Genomic DNA, 15,894 nt, shown 5'->3' with positions numbered 1-15,894 from the left:
ATTCTGAGTTGGATCACCGTTCAAAAGAATTTTCCCAGTCGGCGCTAATTTTTTCCCAGGGTTCCCAGTTGTCTTGAACACAGCGTAAGATATAATCAACCAGCAGATGTCACCACAGTGTTGTACGTCCACCACCAGTTCAGTACAGTAAGCCTATAAATGAGAGAAGACAGAGATGAATGTTCTGTCACCAAGTTCAGTATAAATATCTCTGAAGTTGGGCTGTAATGATACTGTTCCCGCCCATGGCACATCTTCAGTCACACACACACACACACACCTCTTTAGTCACAGATAATGACTGTGTCAATTCATGATTCTCATTATCTCTGGCATGGCCCATACAGCAGATAGGCTATAAATAGCTCATAATAAAGCAGTCTCATGCTAATGACCTCCAACATCAAACTTTAACTGGCGAGGAAGGATTTATACAGTCAGACAGACTGTATAGGGTGGAAATTCACCTGTTAATAATGAGGTAGACTTTGATGGGGTGAATTGTAGCCTATGATAAAGACATATACACATTCTTGCTATAATTTGAAAGATGTAGGCCTAACGTCTGTATATCATATAATGATGATAGCCCAATCTATATCATAAATCATTTTCAACACATTTTCAGTTCATCTCCTGAATAGCTCCATGTTGATCAAAGTCATATTCTGCGCATATTCATGGCTACGAGACTGGAACCGTTTACCTACAGTGCATCACCTTCACCGAATAATAAAGCCTATCTTATCTTCTCCCCCGGTGTCTCACGTGCCTGTCCCGGCTAGAGGTCACAGCTGGAGAGAGCCCCCTCACCTGCCCGTGTCCCGTTTGGATGAGGTGTCCCGTTATACCGGGTTCACGCCCCCAAAGATGACGCATGAGTGACTCTGTAGTCTGACAGGCAGGTAAGCCGACACCCGGCGCCATATTGGGACAAAACGGAAGTGAGAGAGCGAGAGAGATACAGAGAGAGAGAGAGAATAGCGCAGGCAGTGGAAAAGCGGCACAGTGACACAAGGGTGAAAGTGGAGAGACAATTTTCCGTAAAAGGCGTTACGTAGCCCAGCGAGGTTTTCATGTTTATTCCGCTAGAGAAAGAAGGGGCGGCCCCTGATCTAGAAACAACCAACTCTGTCCCTTGTCCTCTCACACGGGTCTAACGGAGGAAATAGCCTACTAGAATAGACCAGAGCTTTAGACTACTACATTGTGATAGCCTACAGTCCTGTCTGGAGCGAAGCTTTAGCACAAACTAATAGAGTGAACACTACAATAGATCAGAGGAACAGCTCGAGCGCCAAGATGCCCCTGGCACAGTTGCCAGATCCCTGGCAGAAGATGACACTGGGGCGGGCGACGAGCGAGGTGAGTGCGTGTGTGTTTTGTGTGTGCCTATGTGTGTGTGTGTGTGACCGAGACAGAGAGAGAGATCGTAAACTGGTATTAAACATTTCCATAACCAGAATACTGCCTGTGTGAATCAGTGTTGATGTGAACAGATTATTCTATTGAATCGTCACTTTGACTGTTTCTGGGCTGCACGTCATTGTTGTAAACAAACGCGTCGCAACACAGGCCTGAGGCTAAAAACACATTTTACGGATAAGTTACTGAGCCTCGGATAATAGAGAGAGAGAAAGGCGAGGGGGCGGCCACCCAACAGACCGACGATTCAGGTTGCGGCTTTCAGCGGGCGTGTTTCCTGGATGATGCTGTTATAGCCTGGTTATAGCATGCGTGTTTTAACAGAAGTGTCGAGTCTCCCGCGTGTGAATGTCTGAAGACATCCTTTGATCCAGACCTGCTTAATAATTATGCCCTACAGTTATACCTCCTATCTACCCCCCTCTCTCAATACCACCCCCCCTCTCTCTCTCCCTTTCGCTGTTCTCTATCAGTCAAGCTCCATAACCCGAGGAAAAACATATTCTTGTTAAATGTGTGTGTATGTTGTTAGTGCTCTGTGGGAGATGAGTTGAGGGAAGCTGTCAGACTGTTTCTAGGGCACACCAGACCTCACTCACTCACTCACTCACTTTCTCAATCATTCCTACTCACATGATTAAGTTAACAGTAGATGAATATCAGAAGCAGGTAGACTGTTGGGCCCTCAGGCAATACTGGTCAACTAGACAGCCAGCACTGCAGTGTGACACATGAAGTCAAGTGAAACAAAATAAAGCTCAATGAAATTGTGAGAGAGAGATGGAGAGAGGGAGAGCTGGAGAGAGATAGAGTGAGAAAGAGAGATGGGGAGAGAGAGAGAGAGAGAGAGGGAGAGAGAGAGAGAGAGATGGAGAGAGAAAGTAAGAGAGCGAGAGAGAGAGAGAGAGTGAGAGCGACAGATGGGGAGAGAGAGAGAGCGAGAGACAGAGAGGTGAGAGAGAGATGGGGAGAGAGCGAGAGAGTGAGAGAGAGACAGAGAGAGAGACAGAGAGATGGATAGAGAGATGGGGAGAGGGAGAGCGAGAGAGAGAGAGCTAGAGAGAGAAAGAGAGAGATGGAGAGAGACAGAAAGATGGAGAGAGACAGAGAGATGGAGAGATGGGGAGAGAGAGCGAGACAGAGAGAGAGCGAGAGAGAGAAATGGAGAGAGAGATGGAGACAGAGAGCGAGAGAGAGATGGAGAGAGATGGTGAGAGACAGGGAGAGAGACAGAGAGATGGAGAGAGAGAGCGAGAGACAGAGAGAGAGACAGAGAGAGATGGGGAGAGAGAGAGACAAAGAGAGAGAGACAGACAGAGACAGATAGAGAGATGGAGGGAGAGAGAGAGAGATGGAGGGAGAGAGGGAGAGAGGGTGTGTATGAGAGAGAGGGGGAGATGCTGAGAGAGAGAGGGTGTGTGTGAGAGAGAGGGGGGGTGAGAGAGAGCGAGAGAGAGGGTGTGTGTGAGTGAGAGAGAGAGAGAGAGAGAGAGAGAGAGATAGGGTGTGAGTGAGAGAGGGTGTGAGAGAGAGAGAGAGAGAGAGAGAGAGAGAGAGGGGGGGGGTTTGAGTGAGAGAGAGAGAGAGAGAGAGAGAGAGAGAGAGAGAGAGAGAGAGAGAGAGAGAGAGAGGGGGGGTGTGAGTGAGAAAGAGAGAGGGTGAGAGAGAGGGTGTGAGTGAGCGAGATCGAGAGAGTTTGAGTGAGAAAGAGAGAAAGGGTGTGAGAGAGAGAGAAAGAGAGCGAGAGAGGGTGTGTGAGAGAAAGAGAGAGAGAGAGAGAGAGAGAGAGAGAGAGAGAGAGGGTGTGTGAGAGAGAGAGAGAGAGAGAGAGAGAGAGAGAGAGAGAGAGAGAGAGGGAGAGAGAGAGGGTGTGTGAGAGAGGGTGTGTGAGAGAGAGAGTGGGTGTGAGTGAGAGAGAGGGTGTGAGTGAGTGAGAGAGTGGGTGTGAGTGAAAGAGAGGGTGTGAGTGAGTGAGAGAGAGAGTGGGTGTGAGTGAGAGAGAGGGTGTGAGTGAGAGAGAGAGAGAGAGAGCGAGAGAGGGGGTGTGCGTGAGAGAGAGTGTGAGTAAGAGAGAGAGGGTGTGTGAGAGAGAGAAAGGGAAAGAGAGAGAGAGGATGTGAGTGTGAGAGAGAGGGTGTGAGTGAGAGAGAGTGTGTAAGAGAGAGAGAGAGAGAGAGAGAGAGATAGGGAAAGAGAGTGACTGACCCAAACTTAAGGAAAGCTTTGACTATGTACAGACTCAGTGAGCATAGCCTTGCTATTGAGAAAGGCCGCCGTAGGCAGACCTGGCCCTCAAGAGAAGACAGGCTATGTGCAAACTGCCCACAAAATGAGGTGGAAACTGAGCTGCACTTCCTAACCTCCTGCCAAATGTATGACAATATTAGAGACACATATTTCCCTCAGATTACACAGATCCACAAAGAATTCGAAAACAAATCCAATTTTGATAAACTCCCATATCTACTGGGTGAAATACCACAGTGTGCCATCACAGCAGCAAGATTTGTGACCTGTTGCCACAAGAAAAGGTCAACCAGTGAAGAACAAACACCATTGTAAATACAACCCATATTTATGCTTATTTATTTTCCCTTTTGTACTTTAACCACGTGCACATCGTTACAACACTGTATATATACATAATATGACATTTGTAATGTCTTTATTCTTTTGAAACTTCTGTGAGTGTAATGTTTACTGTTCATTTTGATCGTTTATTTCACTTTTGTATATTATCTACCTCACTTGCTTTGGCAATGTTAACACATGTTTCCCATGCCAATAAAACCCCTTGAATTTAATTGAATTGAGAGAGATTTAACAATTTCATGACAGACAGGGATGCTGTGAGATGACTTTTGTCTGTCATTCACTCTTTATTTCTCTCTCTCCCTCCCTCTTTCTTTCTCTTTCTCTCCTCTCTCTCTCTCTCTCTCATTATTGTTATGACTGTTGTTGTTAACTAATGATTGTTTTTATGTTATTGCAGGATGCCCATCGTCATGATCTGGAGGATTCTATTGGAGAGGATGATTCTATGTCCTGTAACGTAAGTCTACACTCATTCTCTCTCCCTCTCTCTCTCTCTCTCATCCCCCTCTCTTTCTTTCTTTCTTTCTTTCTTTCTCTCTCTCTCCTCTCTCTCACCCCCCCCTCTCTCTCTCTCATCCCCCTTTCTTTCTTTCTTTCTTTCTTTCTTTCTTTCTTTCTTTCTTTCTTTCTTTCTCTCTCTCTCTCTCTCTCTCTCTCTCTCTCTCTCTCTCTCTCTCTCTCTCTCATCCCCCTCTCTTTCTCGGTCTCTCTCTCTCTCTCTCTTCTTCTCTCTTCCAGCTGTGTGTATATATTTGTAAATGCAGAGGAGATGGCTTATAGATCTGCCATCTGAGAAGAGCTGAACAGTCATTACCACTGTCCCTAGAGTCAGACACACACACATCCGCACGCAAGGGGCATCTTGGTGGGCTTCCCTCTCTTCACAGCTCTTTCACGCCACCTGCTGTCCACTGAGACAGACTGTCTCTTACACACACACTTTCTCAATCAATCACATCTCAAATATTCTTTATTTGACCCTGTGTGTTGTGGTCTGTCTATATGCAGAGTTTTAGGATGTGTGAGACTGTGAACAGCGTTTTATAGTGTGTGAGACTGTGAACAGAGTTTTAGAGTGTGTGAGACTGTGAACAGAGTTTTAGAATGTGAACAGAGTTTTATAGTGTGTGAGACTGTGAACAGAGTTTTAGAGTGTGTGAGACTGTGAACAGAGTTTTAGAGTGTGTGAGACTGTGAACAGAGTTTTAGAATGTGTGAGACTGTGAACAGAGTTTTAGAGTGTGTGAGACTGTGAACAGAGTTTTAGAATGTGTGAAACTTTGAACAGAGTTTTAGAATGTGTGAGACTGTGAACAGAGTTTTAGAGTGTGTGAGACTGTGAACAGCGTTTTAGAATGTGTGAGACTGTGAACAGAGTTTTAGAATGTGTGAGACTTTGAACAGAGTTTTAGAGTGTGTGAGACTGTGAACAGAGTTTTAGAATGTGTGAGACCGTGAACAGCGTTTTAGAATGTGTGAGACTGTGAACAGAGTTTTATAGTGTGTGAGACTGTGAACAGGGTTTTATAATGTGTGAGACTGTGAACAGAGTTTTAGAATGTGTGAGACCGTGAACAGCGTTTTAGAATGTGTGAGACTGTGAACAGAGTTTTATAGTGTGAGACTGTGAACAGAGTTTTATAGTGTGTGAGACTGTGAACAGAGTTTTAGAGTGTGTGAGACTGTGAACAGAGTTTTAGAATGTGTGAGACTTTGAACAGAGTTTTAGAATGTGTGAGACTGTGAACAGAGTTTTAGAGTGTGTGAGACTGTGAACAGAGTTTTATAGTGTGTGAGACTGTGAACAGGGTTTTATAATGTGTGAGACTTTGAACAGAGTTTTAGAATATGTGAGACTGTGAACAGAGTTTTATAGTGTGTGAGACTGTGAACAGAGTTTTAGAATGTGTGAGACTGTGAACAGGGTTTTAGAGTGTGTGAGACTGTGAACAGAGTTTTATAGTGTGTGAGACTGTGAACAGGGTTTTATAATGTGTGAGACTTTGAACAGAGTTTTAGAATGTGTGAGACTGTGAACAGAGTTTTATAGTGTGTGAGACTGTGAACAGAGTTTTATAGTGTGTGAGACTGTGAACAGAGTTTTATAGTGTGTGAGACTGTGAACAGAGTTTTATAGTGTGTGAGACTGTGAACAGAGTTTTAGAATGTGTGAGACTGTGAACAGAGTTTTATAGTGTGTGAGACTGTGAACAGAGTTTTATAGTGTGTGAGACTGTGAACAGAGTTTTAGAATGTGTGAGACTGTGAACAGAGTTTTATAGTGTGTGAGACTGTGAACAGGGTTTTATAATGTGTGAGACTTTGAACAGAGTTTTAGAATGTGTGAGACTGTGAACAGAGTTTTAGAGTGTGTGAGACTGTGAACAGAGTTTTAGAGTGTGTGAGACTGTGAACAGAGTTTTAGAGTGTGTGAGACTGAACAGAGTTTTAGAGTGTGTGAGACTGTGAACAGAGTTTTAGAGTGTGTGAGACTGTGAACAGTTTTAGATTGTGTGAGACTTTGAACAGAGATTTAGAGTGTGTGAGACTGTGAACAGAGTTTTAGAGTGTGTGAGACTGTGAACAGGGTTTTAGAATGTGTGAGACTGTGAACAGAGTTTTAGAGTGTGTGAGACTGTGAACAGAGTTTTAGAGTGTGTGAGACTGTGAGACTGTGAGACTGTGAACAGCGTTTTAGAGTGTGTGAGACTGTGAACAGAGTTTTAGAATGTGTGAGACTGTGAACAGAGTTTTAGAGTGTGTGAGACTGTGAACAGAGTTTTAGAGTGTGTGAGACTGAACAGAGTTTTAGAGTGTGTGAGACTGTGAACAGAGTTTTAGAGTGTGTGAGACTGTGAACAGTTTTAGATTGTGTGAGACTTTGAACAGAGATTTAGAGTGTGTGAGACTGTGAACAGAGTTTTAGAGTGTGTGAGACTGTGAACAGGGTTTTAGAATGTGTGAGACTTTGAACAGAGTTTTAGAATGTGTGAGACTGTGAACAGAGTTTTAGAGTGTGTGATACTGTGAACAGGGTTTTATAGTGTGTGAGACTGTGAACAGAGTTTTAGAGTGTGTGAGACTGTGAACAGAGTTTTAGAGTGTGTGAGACTGAACAGAGTTTTAGAGTGTGTGAGACTGTGAACAGAGTTTTAGAATGTGTGAGACTGTGAACAGAGTTTTAGAATGTGTGAGACTGTGAACAGAGTTTTATAGTGTGTGAGACTGTGAACAGAGTTTTAGAATGTGTGAGACTGTGAACAGAGTTTTAGAATGTGTGAGACTGTGAACAGAGTTTTAGAGTGTGTGAGACTGTGAACAGAGTTTTAGAATGTGTGAGACTGTGAACAGAGTTGTAGAGTGTGTGAGACTGTGAACAGAGTTGTAGAGTGTGTGAGATTGTGAGACTGTGAACAGAGTTTTATAGTGTGTGAGACTGTGAGCAGGGTTTTAGAGTGTGTGAGACTGTGAGCAGGGTTTTAGATGTTGTGAGTGGCGTACATTTTTGCCACACACACACACACACACACACACACACACACACACACACACACACACACACACACACACACACACACACACACACACACAAACACAACGCACATATCCCTCCCTGTCAATGCAGTCAGCTGTGTATTATTATCTTCAATTATTCAGCCTTTATCAGCCTGTCATAAGAACTCTGTGTGTGTTGTTGTCTGGTCAGATTATTCTAGATCCCAAAGGGCCATCAGTCAAATGTAATATGATTGGGTCCCATAAGTCAGGGCCTGTCATATCCCTGCTCATATCATCACTGCCACACTCTCTCTCTGTCTATATTAGTTTTCATTGGAGATTTAATTGTGCAACACCATACAGAGAGAGAGAGAGAGGGAGAGAGAGAGACAGCGAGAGAGAGAGGGAGAGACAGAGAGAGAGAGTCGGAGAGAGAGAGAGAGGGAGAGAGATGGAGAGACAGAGAGAGAGATTGAGAGAGAGAGAGGTGGAGAGAGGGGGAGAGAGAGAGAGAGAGAGAGGGAGAGAGAGAGAGAGAGACAGAGAGAGAGAGAGAGAGAGAGAGAGAGAGAGAGAGAGGGAGAGACAGAGAGAGATGGAGAGACAGAGAGAGAGAGATGGAGAGAGAGAGAGATGGAGAGAAAGATGGAGAGAGGGGGAGAGGGAAAGAGAAAGAGAAGGAGAAAGGAAGGGGGTAAAGGGAGAGATAGCTAGGGAGGAGGCCATATTAATTAATAGCGAGACATAAAGAGTGAGGTCAAGCTAGAGAGAGAGACAGGGAAGGAGAGAGAGAGATCCCCCATCTGGTCGCTGTCAGGATGATAATATCTCAGTCCTCTGAACGGCAGGGTCACTGGACTAGCTCATTGGCCCCCTTGGGTGGGTGTACGTCTTTAAGTGTGTCTATTGGTGTGTGTGTTGGTCCATACACTCTGGGACAGTGTTGGTATTGGGCCCTTTATGACAGTGAAGCATTGTGGGATTGTTATTGTGAGGTCACACAGTGATGATGCAATCTCTGTATCAGGCACCACGCTTCCTGAACACTCTCTAGGAACAATGACATCACACACACACACACACACACACACACACACACACACACACACACACACACACACACACACACACACACACACACACACACACACACACACACACACACACACACACATTTACACACACAGCCATGGTCAGAGGAGTTGTCCAGGAGTTTTCCTCAGATGCTATCTCTCTCAAGAGAGAAGAGGGAGTGAGATGAAAGAGAGGGAGAGGGGAGAATGAGAGGGAGGAGAGTTATGGGAGAGAGACAGGAAGGAATGGAGGGGGCAGAAGAGAGGGGAGGGAGGAAAGGGAGAGCAAATGAGGGAGGAGACAGATGGAGGGAAAGAGAAGAGGGCACAAGAGGAAGTCATGGTCTAAAGCGTAAACAGAGCCCCCCCCCCCTGTCCCCCAGAGCCCCCCCCTGTCCCCCAGAGCCCCACCCCCCTGTCCCCCAGAGCCCCCCCCTGTCCCCCAGAGCCCCACCCCCCTGTCCCCCAGAGCCCCCCCTGTCCCCCAGAGCCCCCCCCTGTCCCCCAGAGCCCCACCCCCCTGTCCCCCAGAGCCCCCCCCTGTCCCCCAGAGCCCCACCCCCCTGTCCCCCAGAGCCCCACCCCCCTGTCCCCCAGAGCCCCCCCCTGTCCCCCAGAGCCCCCCCCTGTCCCCCAGAGCCCCACCCCCCTGTCCCCCAGAGCCCCCCCCTGTCCCCCAGAGCCCCACCCCCCTGTCCCCCAGAGCCCCACCCCCCTGTCCCCCAGAGCCCCCCCCTGTCCCACTGAGCCCCCCCCTGTCCCCCAGAGCCCCACCCCCCTGTCCCCCAGAGCCCCACCCCCCTGTCCCCCAGAGCCCCCCCCTGTCCCACTGAGCCCCCCCCTGTCCCCCAGAGCCCCCCCCTGTCCCCCAGAGCCCCCCCCTGTCCCCCAGAGCCCCCCCCTGTCCCCCAGAGCCCCCCCCTGTCCCACTGAGCCCCCCCCTGTCCCCCAGAGCCCCCCCCTGTCCCCCAGAGCCCCCCCCTGTCCCCCAGAGCCCCACCCTGGGACCCCCCTGTCCCCCAGAGCCCCCCCCTGTCCCCCAGAGCCCCACCCTGGGACCCCCCTGTCCCCCAGAGCCCCCCCCTGTCCCCCAGAGCCCCACCCTGGGACCCCCCTGTCCCCCAGAGCCCCCCCCTGTCCCCCAGAGCCCCCCCCTGTCCCCCAGAGCCCCACCCTGGGACCCCCCTGTCCCCCAGAGCCCCCCCCTGTCCCCCAGAGCCCCACCCTGGGACCCCCCTGTCCCCCAGAGCCCCCCCCCCCTGTCCCCCAGAGCCCCACCCTGGGACCCCCCTGTCCCCCAGAGCCCCACCCTGGGACCCCCCTGTCCCCCAGAGCCCCACCCTGGGATCCCCCTGTCCCCCAGAGCCCCACCCTGGGATCCCCCTGTCCCCCAGAGCCCCACCCTGGGATCCCCTTGTCCCCCAGAGCCCCACCCTGGGACCCCCCTGTCCCCCAGAGCCCCACCCTGGGATCCCCCTGTCCCCCAGAGCCCCACCCTGGGACCCCCCTGTCCCCCAGAGCCCCCCCCTGTCCCCCAGAGCCCCACCCTGGGACCCCCCTGTCCCCCAGAGCCCCCCCCCCCTGTCCCCCAGAGCCCCACCCTGGGACCCCCCTGTCCCCCAGAGCCCCACCCTGGGACCCCCTGTCCCCCAGAGCCCCACCCTGGGACCCCCCTGTCCCCCAGAGCCCCACCCTGGGACCCCCCTGTCCCCCAGAGCCCCACCCTGGGATCCCCCTGTCCCCCAGAGCCCCACCCTGGGATCCCCCTGTCCCCCAGAGCCCCACCCTGGGATCCCCTTGTCCCCCAGAGCCCCACCCTGGGACCCCCCTGTCCCCCAGAGCCCCACCCTGGGATCCCCCTGTCCCCCAGAGCCCCACCCTGGGACCCCCCTGTCCCCCAGAGCCCCACCCTGGGACCCCCCTGTCTCCCAGAGCCCCACCCTGGGATCCCCCTGTCCCCCAGAGCCCCACCCTGGGACCCCCCTGTCCCCCAGAGCCCCACCCTGGGACCCCCTGTCCCCCAGAGCCCCACCCTGGGACCCCCCTGTCCCCCAGAGCCCCACCCTGGGACCCCCCTGTCCCCCAGAGCCCCACCCCCCCTGTCTCCCAGAGCCCCACCCTGGGACCCCCCTGTCCCCCAGAGCCCCACCCTGGGATCCCCCTGTCCCCCAGAGCCCCACCCTGGGACCCCCCTGTCCCCCAGAGCCCCACCCTGGGACCCCCCTGTCTCCCAGAGCCCCACCCTGGGATCCCCCTGTCCCCCAGAGCCCCACCCTGGGACCCCCTGTCCCCCAGATCCCCACCCTGGGACCCCCCTGTCCCCCAGAGCCCCACCCTGGGACCCCCCTGTCCCCCAGAGCCCCACCCTGGGACCCCCCTGTCCCCCAGAGCCCCACCCTGGGATCCCCCTGTCCCCCAGAGCCCCACCCTGGGATCCCCCTGTCCCCCAGAGCCCCACCCTGGGACCCCCCTGTCCCCCAGAGCCCCACCCTGGGACCCCCCTGTCCCCCAGAGCCCCACCCTGGGACCCCCCTGTCCCCCAGAGCCCCATCCTGGGACCCCCCTGTCCCCCAGAGCCCCACCCTGGGACCCCCCTGTCCCCCAGAGCCCCACCCTGGGACCCCCTGTCCCCCAGAGCCCCACCCTGGGACCCCCCTGTCCCCCAGAGCCCCACCCTGGGACCCCCCTGTCCCCCAGAGCCCCACCCCCCCTGTCTCCCAGAGCCCCACCCTGGGACCCCCCTGTCCCCCAGAGCCCCACCCTGGGATCCCCCTGTCCCCCAGAGCCCCACCCTGGGACCCCCCTGTCCCCCAGAGCCCCACCCTGGGACCCCCCTGTCCCCCAGAGCCCCACCCTGGGACCCCCTGTCCCCCAGAGCCCCACCCTGGGACCCCCCTGTCCCCCAGAGCCCCACCCTGGGACCCCCCTGTCCCCCAGAGCCCCACCCTGGGATCCCCCTGTCCCCCAGAGCCCCACCCTGGGACCCCCCTGTCCCCCAGAGCCCCACCCTGGGACCCCCCTGTCCCCCAGAGCCCCACCCTGGGACCCCCTGTCCCCCAGAGCCCCACCCTGGGACCCCCCTGTCCCCCAGAGCCCCACCCTGGGACCCCCCTGTCCCCCAGAGCCCCACCCTGGGATCCCCCTGTCCCCCAGAGCCCCACCCTGGGACCCCCCTGTCCCCCAGAGCCCCACCCTGGGACCCCCCTGTCCCCCAGAGCCCCACCCTGGGACCCCCCTGTCCCCCAGAGCCCCACCCTGGGATCCCCCTGTCCCCCAGAGCCAGATATCTACACTCTTAGAAAAAAAGGTGCTATGTAGAACCTTAAAGGGTTCTTTGGCTGTCCCCTTTTGTATCCAGGTAGAACCCTTTTGGGTTCCATGTATGACCCTTTCCACAGAGAGTAGTGAACCGCTCCATCTGAATCAACATGTTCTTGTCACAGTCACATTCTGGGCCTGTATTCAATTAGCGTCTCAGAGGCATAAATATCATACCTGATATCATGCCTGATCTTTGTGCATCTGTAACTTTCTCACATATCATTAGTCATGATTCATTCGTGATTATCCATAATCATGGTAGAATCCACATTAATGTAGAAGTGTTCAGAAACATATTGTTTTCTTATTTACAATAAAAGTGACTCCAAAATGACACAATATATTATTTACCATTAATTTCTATTGGTCATAAAATTATCTGAAATACAACCAAAACAAACTGCAAAAGCATCCAACAAGTTTGTAGGGTCACAAGCTTGATGTAATCATTGTGTGCTAGGAATATGGGACCAAACACTAAACTTTTGACTAAATGTTATACACTATAAGTGAATTTGTCCAAATACTTATGACACCTTCAAATGAGGGGACTAGATACATAAAGTACATTCATTTCTAAACAGTAAAACAGATATGTATGAAAAAACCCTCAAATAAAAGGTGAAATTAAAACAAATGAAAAGTTTTAGCTTCACTTTACAAATAAATACGTAGGGGAGTGTCCTTGTGAAGGACAAAAGTGACCCCAGCAGCTCTCCTGCTCTAAGACTGGTCTCATTCTGATACTCCCTCTTTCTCCCTGATGTGGTGACAGGGGGATGTCTGTTGTCATGGAGACACAGGGGGATTGTGTTTCTATACCATCAGCAGGAAGTTAACCTCCACTAGACAGGAAACACACACACACACACACACACACACACACACACACACACACACACACACACACACACACACACACACACACACACACACACACACACAGCAGTAATGGATTGTGTTTACATACTGTTTATATATTTTGAGCATCTTTGTGGGTGTTGACTTTGTGTTTATATCTATTGGAAAGCTGTATCTTCTCGTGTGTGTGTGTGATTACGAGGCTCTGTAGATAAAGAGGTGAGATTTCTGTAATGAGACAGAGAAAGAGAGAGGCAGAGAGAGAAGAAAGAGAGAGGCAGAGAGAGAAAGAAAGAGAGAGGCAGAGAGAGAAAGAAAGAGAGAGGCAGAGAGAGAAAGAAAGAGAGAGGCAGAGAGAGAAAGAAAGAGAGAGGCAGAGAGAGAAAGAAAGAGAGAGGCAGAGAGAGAAAGAAAGAGAGAGGCAGAGAGAGAAAGAAAGAGAGAGGCAGAGAGAGAAAGAAAGAGAGAGGCAGAGAGAGAAAGAAAGAGAGAGGCAGAGAGAGAAAGAAAGAGAGAGGCAGAGAGAGAAAGAAAGAGAGGCAGAGAGAGAAAGAAAGAGAGAGGCAGAGAGAGAAAGAAAGAGAGAGGCAGAGAGAGAAAGAAAGAGAGAGGCAGAGAGAGAAAGAAAGAGAGAGGCAGAGAGAGAAAGAAAGAGAGTCAGAGAAAGAAAGAAAGAAAGAAAGAAGAGAGAAAGATAGAAAGAGAGAGGCAGAGAGAGAAAGAGAGAGAGAGATCAGACTGATAAGACTAAGTAGGATAGAACTAGTGTACAGACAGACTGTGGGGTTCCCCTCTTCTCTCTGTCTCTCTCTGGAATGGGGCCGAGCAGACAGACTGTGGGGTCCCCCTCTTCTCTCTGTCTCTCTCTGGAATGGGGCCGAGCAGACAGACTGTGGGGTCCCCCTCTTCTCTCTGTCTCTCTCTGGAATGGGGCCGAGCAGACAGAGATGGAATTTTAATTTAGATAAATTCAGTTCCTGAATAAATTATGCAGTCCTGTCCTCTCTCTGCCCATCCTCCTCAATACGTGATAATATATCTCTTTCTCGCCCTCTCTCTCTCTGCTTCGGATTGGTTGTTAGTTAATCTATCACTGTCTGTAGCTACCAGCTCTCACAGTGTCACGTCAGAATTAGACGTTTATTCATGTTTCTCAAACGTCAAATTTCGAAGTTGTTCCAAAAGTCAAATTTCGAAGTGTTTAAGGTTAAGTTTAGACATGAACTCTGAATGGTTAAGGTTTGGGATAGGCTTAAAACTAAAATAGCAAAAACAACTTTCTAGCGCTGGATTTGAACCTGCAACCTTTGGATTCAGAGGCAGACGCTTGAGGCAGATGCTTAAGCCAATCCCCCATCCCCGTCCACAACACCCTAGCAGAACTGAAACCTACTTGAAGGTAACAGTGTTGCCCCTAGGGTCCGGTTTCCACGTCATCTCCAGACGTCCTCAGACATGGATGGACGTCCAATATTGACTTGTATCACGGGTGGCCTGGCTGGTCTGTAGAATGCCTCATGGACAGTTACCTAAGGACAGCGTGTGTGTGTGTGTGTGTGCGTGTGTGTGTGCGTGTGTGTGTGTGTGTGTGTGTGTGTGTGTGTGTGTGTGTGTGTGTGTGTGTGTGTGTGTGTTTTTTTGTTTATATGTGTGTGTATGTGTGTGTCTGTGTCTGCGTTTGTTTGTGTGTGTGTGTGTGTTTCTCTGTCTGTGTTTGTGTGTGTTTCTCTGTCTGTGTTTGTGTGTGTGTTATCTGAGACGGTGACCTAAGCTCTAGTGGATGTGTTATATGCTGCTAACCTGACAAAGCCCAAGTACGCGCCTCAATCAGCCCTCTGTGGACTCTCTTGTATGTGCACTCTTAATTAGGTTGCATAAGTGGCTTAGGGACACAGATTGCCTGGAATTCCTCTCTCGCAATCCATGGAAGCCACCGTCACACAGAGACTTAGAGCCTAATACACGTTCACACGCACATACATACACACACACACACACACACACACACACACACACACACACACACACACACACACACACACACACACACACACACACACACACACACACACACACACACACACACACACACACACACACACACACACATGGAGGCTTAACACACACAGACCAGCTCCAGCACTATTAATACCAGAGCAGTGTTGTAGTACTGTGTTTATCAGTCCATTCTTCTACACACTGTATTCACCAGAATAATGTCTGTACTATCTTTACTGATCTTAATGTCACTGTTCAAGTGAAGAAAAGTGTGGTTTAGAACTAGTAGAGGTCTGTCCTCCCAGAAGAACATCAGGACTTATTGTTCTTATTGTGTGGGGACAATTAGTGAGGTTGCGCTCATGGGGAAGGTGATAGGCCTCGCACAACAGCTGCCTGTAATCCCAGCTACGCTCTCATATCCTGAGACACGCTTCTTTGTGTGTGTGTGTGTGTGTGTGTGTGTGTGTGTGTGTGTGTGTGTGTGTGTGTGTGTGTGTGTGTGTGTGTGTGTGTGTGTGTGTGTGTGTGTGTGTGTGTGTGTGTGTGTGTGTGTGTGTGTGTGTGTGTGTGTGTGTGTGTGCATTTTTCCCAGTACGTGTGTGTGTGGATCTCCAGATCACATGATGGAAACTAAGGGTAGGAGGTTAAGGAGGGGTTTAAGGAGGGGTTTAAGGGGGATCCCAGTTTGGATATCTTGTGTTCCCCCTGACTGGGTCACAAACACACACCTCCCCTCGCACACACTGCAACATGCTCTTAAACTTTCACTCACTCTACATCTCTCACACACACATCCGGTGCGTAGCTATCCAGAGGACAGTGTGTGGTTAGGTATGACTGAGGCCAAAGCAGTGTGTGTGTCTCTTGGTGTTTTAACTAGAGGACTGAGGACCAGACTCAAGGCTCTAGGTTGTCTACTGATCCAAAACTTTACTGGAGATCTTACCAGGAACTGCACCGGAAACTCTACCGGAAAGGAGCGGGACCGGGGCCTGTTTACTAGGGCAGGATGGGGATGTTCCGACCCCAAGGGGGCTGTGAGTACGGAACTGTGTGTGTGTTCTGACCCCCAGGGGGCTGTGAGTACGGAACTGTGTGTGTGTTCTGACCCCCAGGGGGC

General features: G+C 50.8%; 1 protein-coding gene across 2 annotated transcripts in view; it reads left to right on the top strand.

Moving 5' to 3' along the window:
• The first annotated feature begins 936 nt into the window (after positions 1-936).
• The window catches only part of LOC139531600 (ribosomal protein S6 kinase alpha-3-like), a 48,822-nt gene continuing 33,864 nt past the window's right edge, over positions 937-15,894 (top strand). Inside the window, exons 1-2 of one of the 2 annotated variants that reach the window (XM_071328194.1) lie at positions 937-1,365; positions 4,418-4,477. In XM_071328194.1, the coding sequence (XP_071184295.1) occupies positions 1,303-1,365; positions 4,418-4,477 (123 nt within the window). In that variant the 5' untranslated portion in view covers positions 937-1,302. Of the gene's footprint in view, positions 1,366-4,417; positions 4,478-15,589; positions 15,812-15,894 lie in introns of those variants that run through there. The other variant, XM_071328195.1, reaches the window with a different exon arrangement.

This window comes from Salvelinus alpinus, chromosome 10 (assembly GCF_045679555.1).
Source record: "Salvelinus alpinus chromosome 10, SLU_Salpinus.1, whole genome shotgun sequence".
Lineage (NCBI taxonomy): Eukaryota > Metazoa > Chordata > Actinopteri > Salmoniformes > Salmonidae > Salvelinus > Salvelinus alpinus.
The sequence above is the reverse complement of the archived record's forward strand: the minus strand, read 5'-3'. Positions and strand labels throughout refer to the sequence as shown.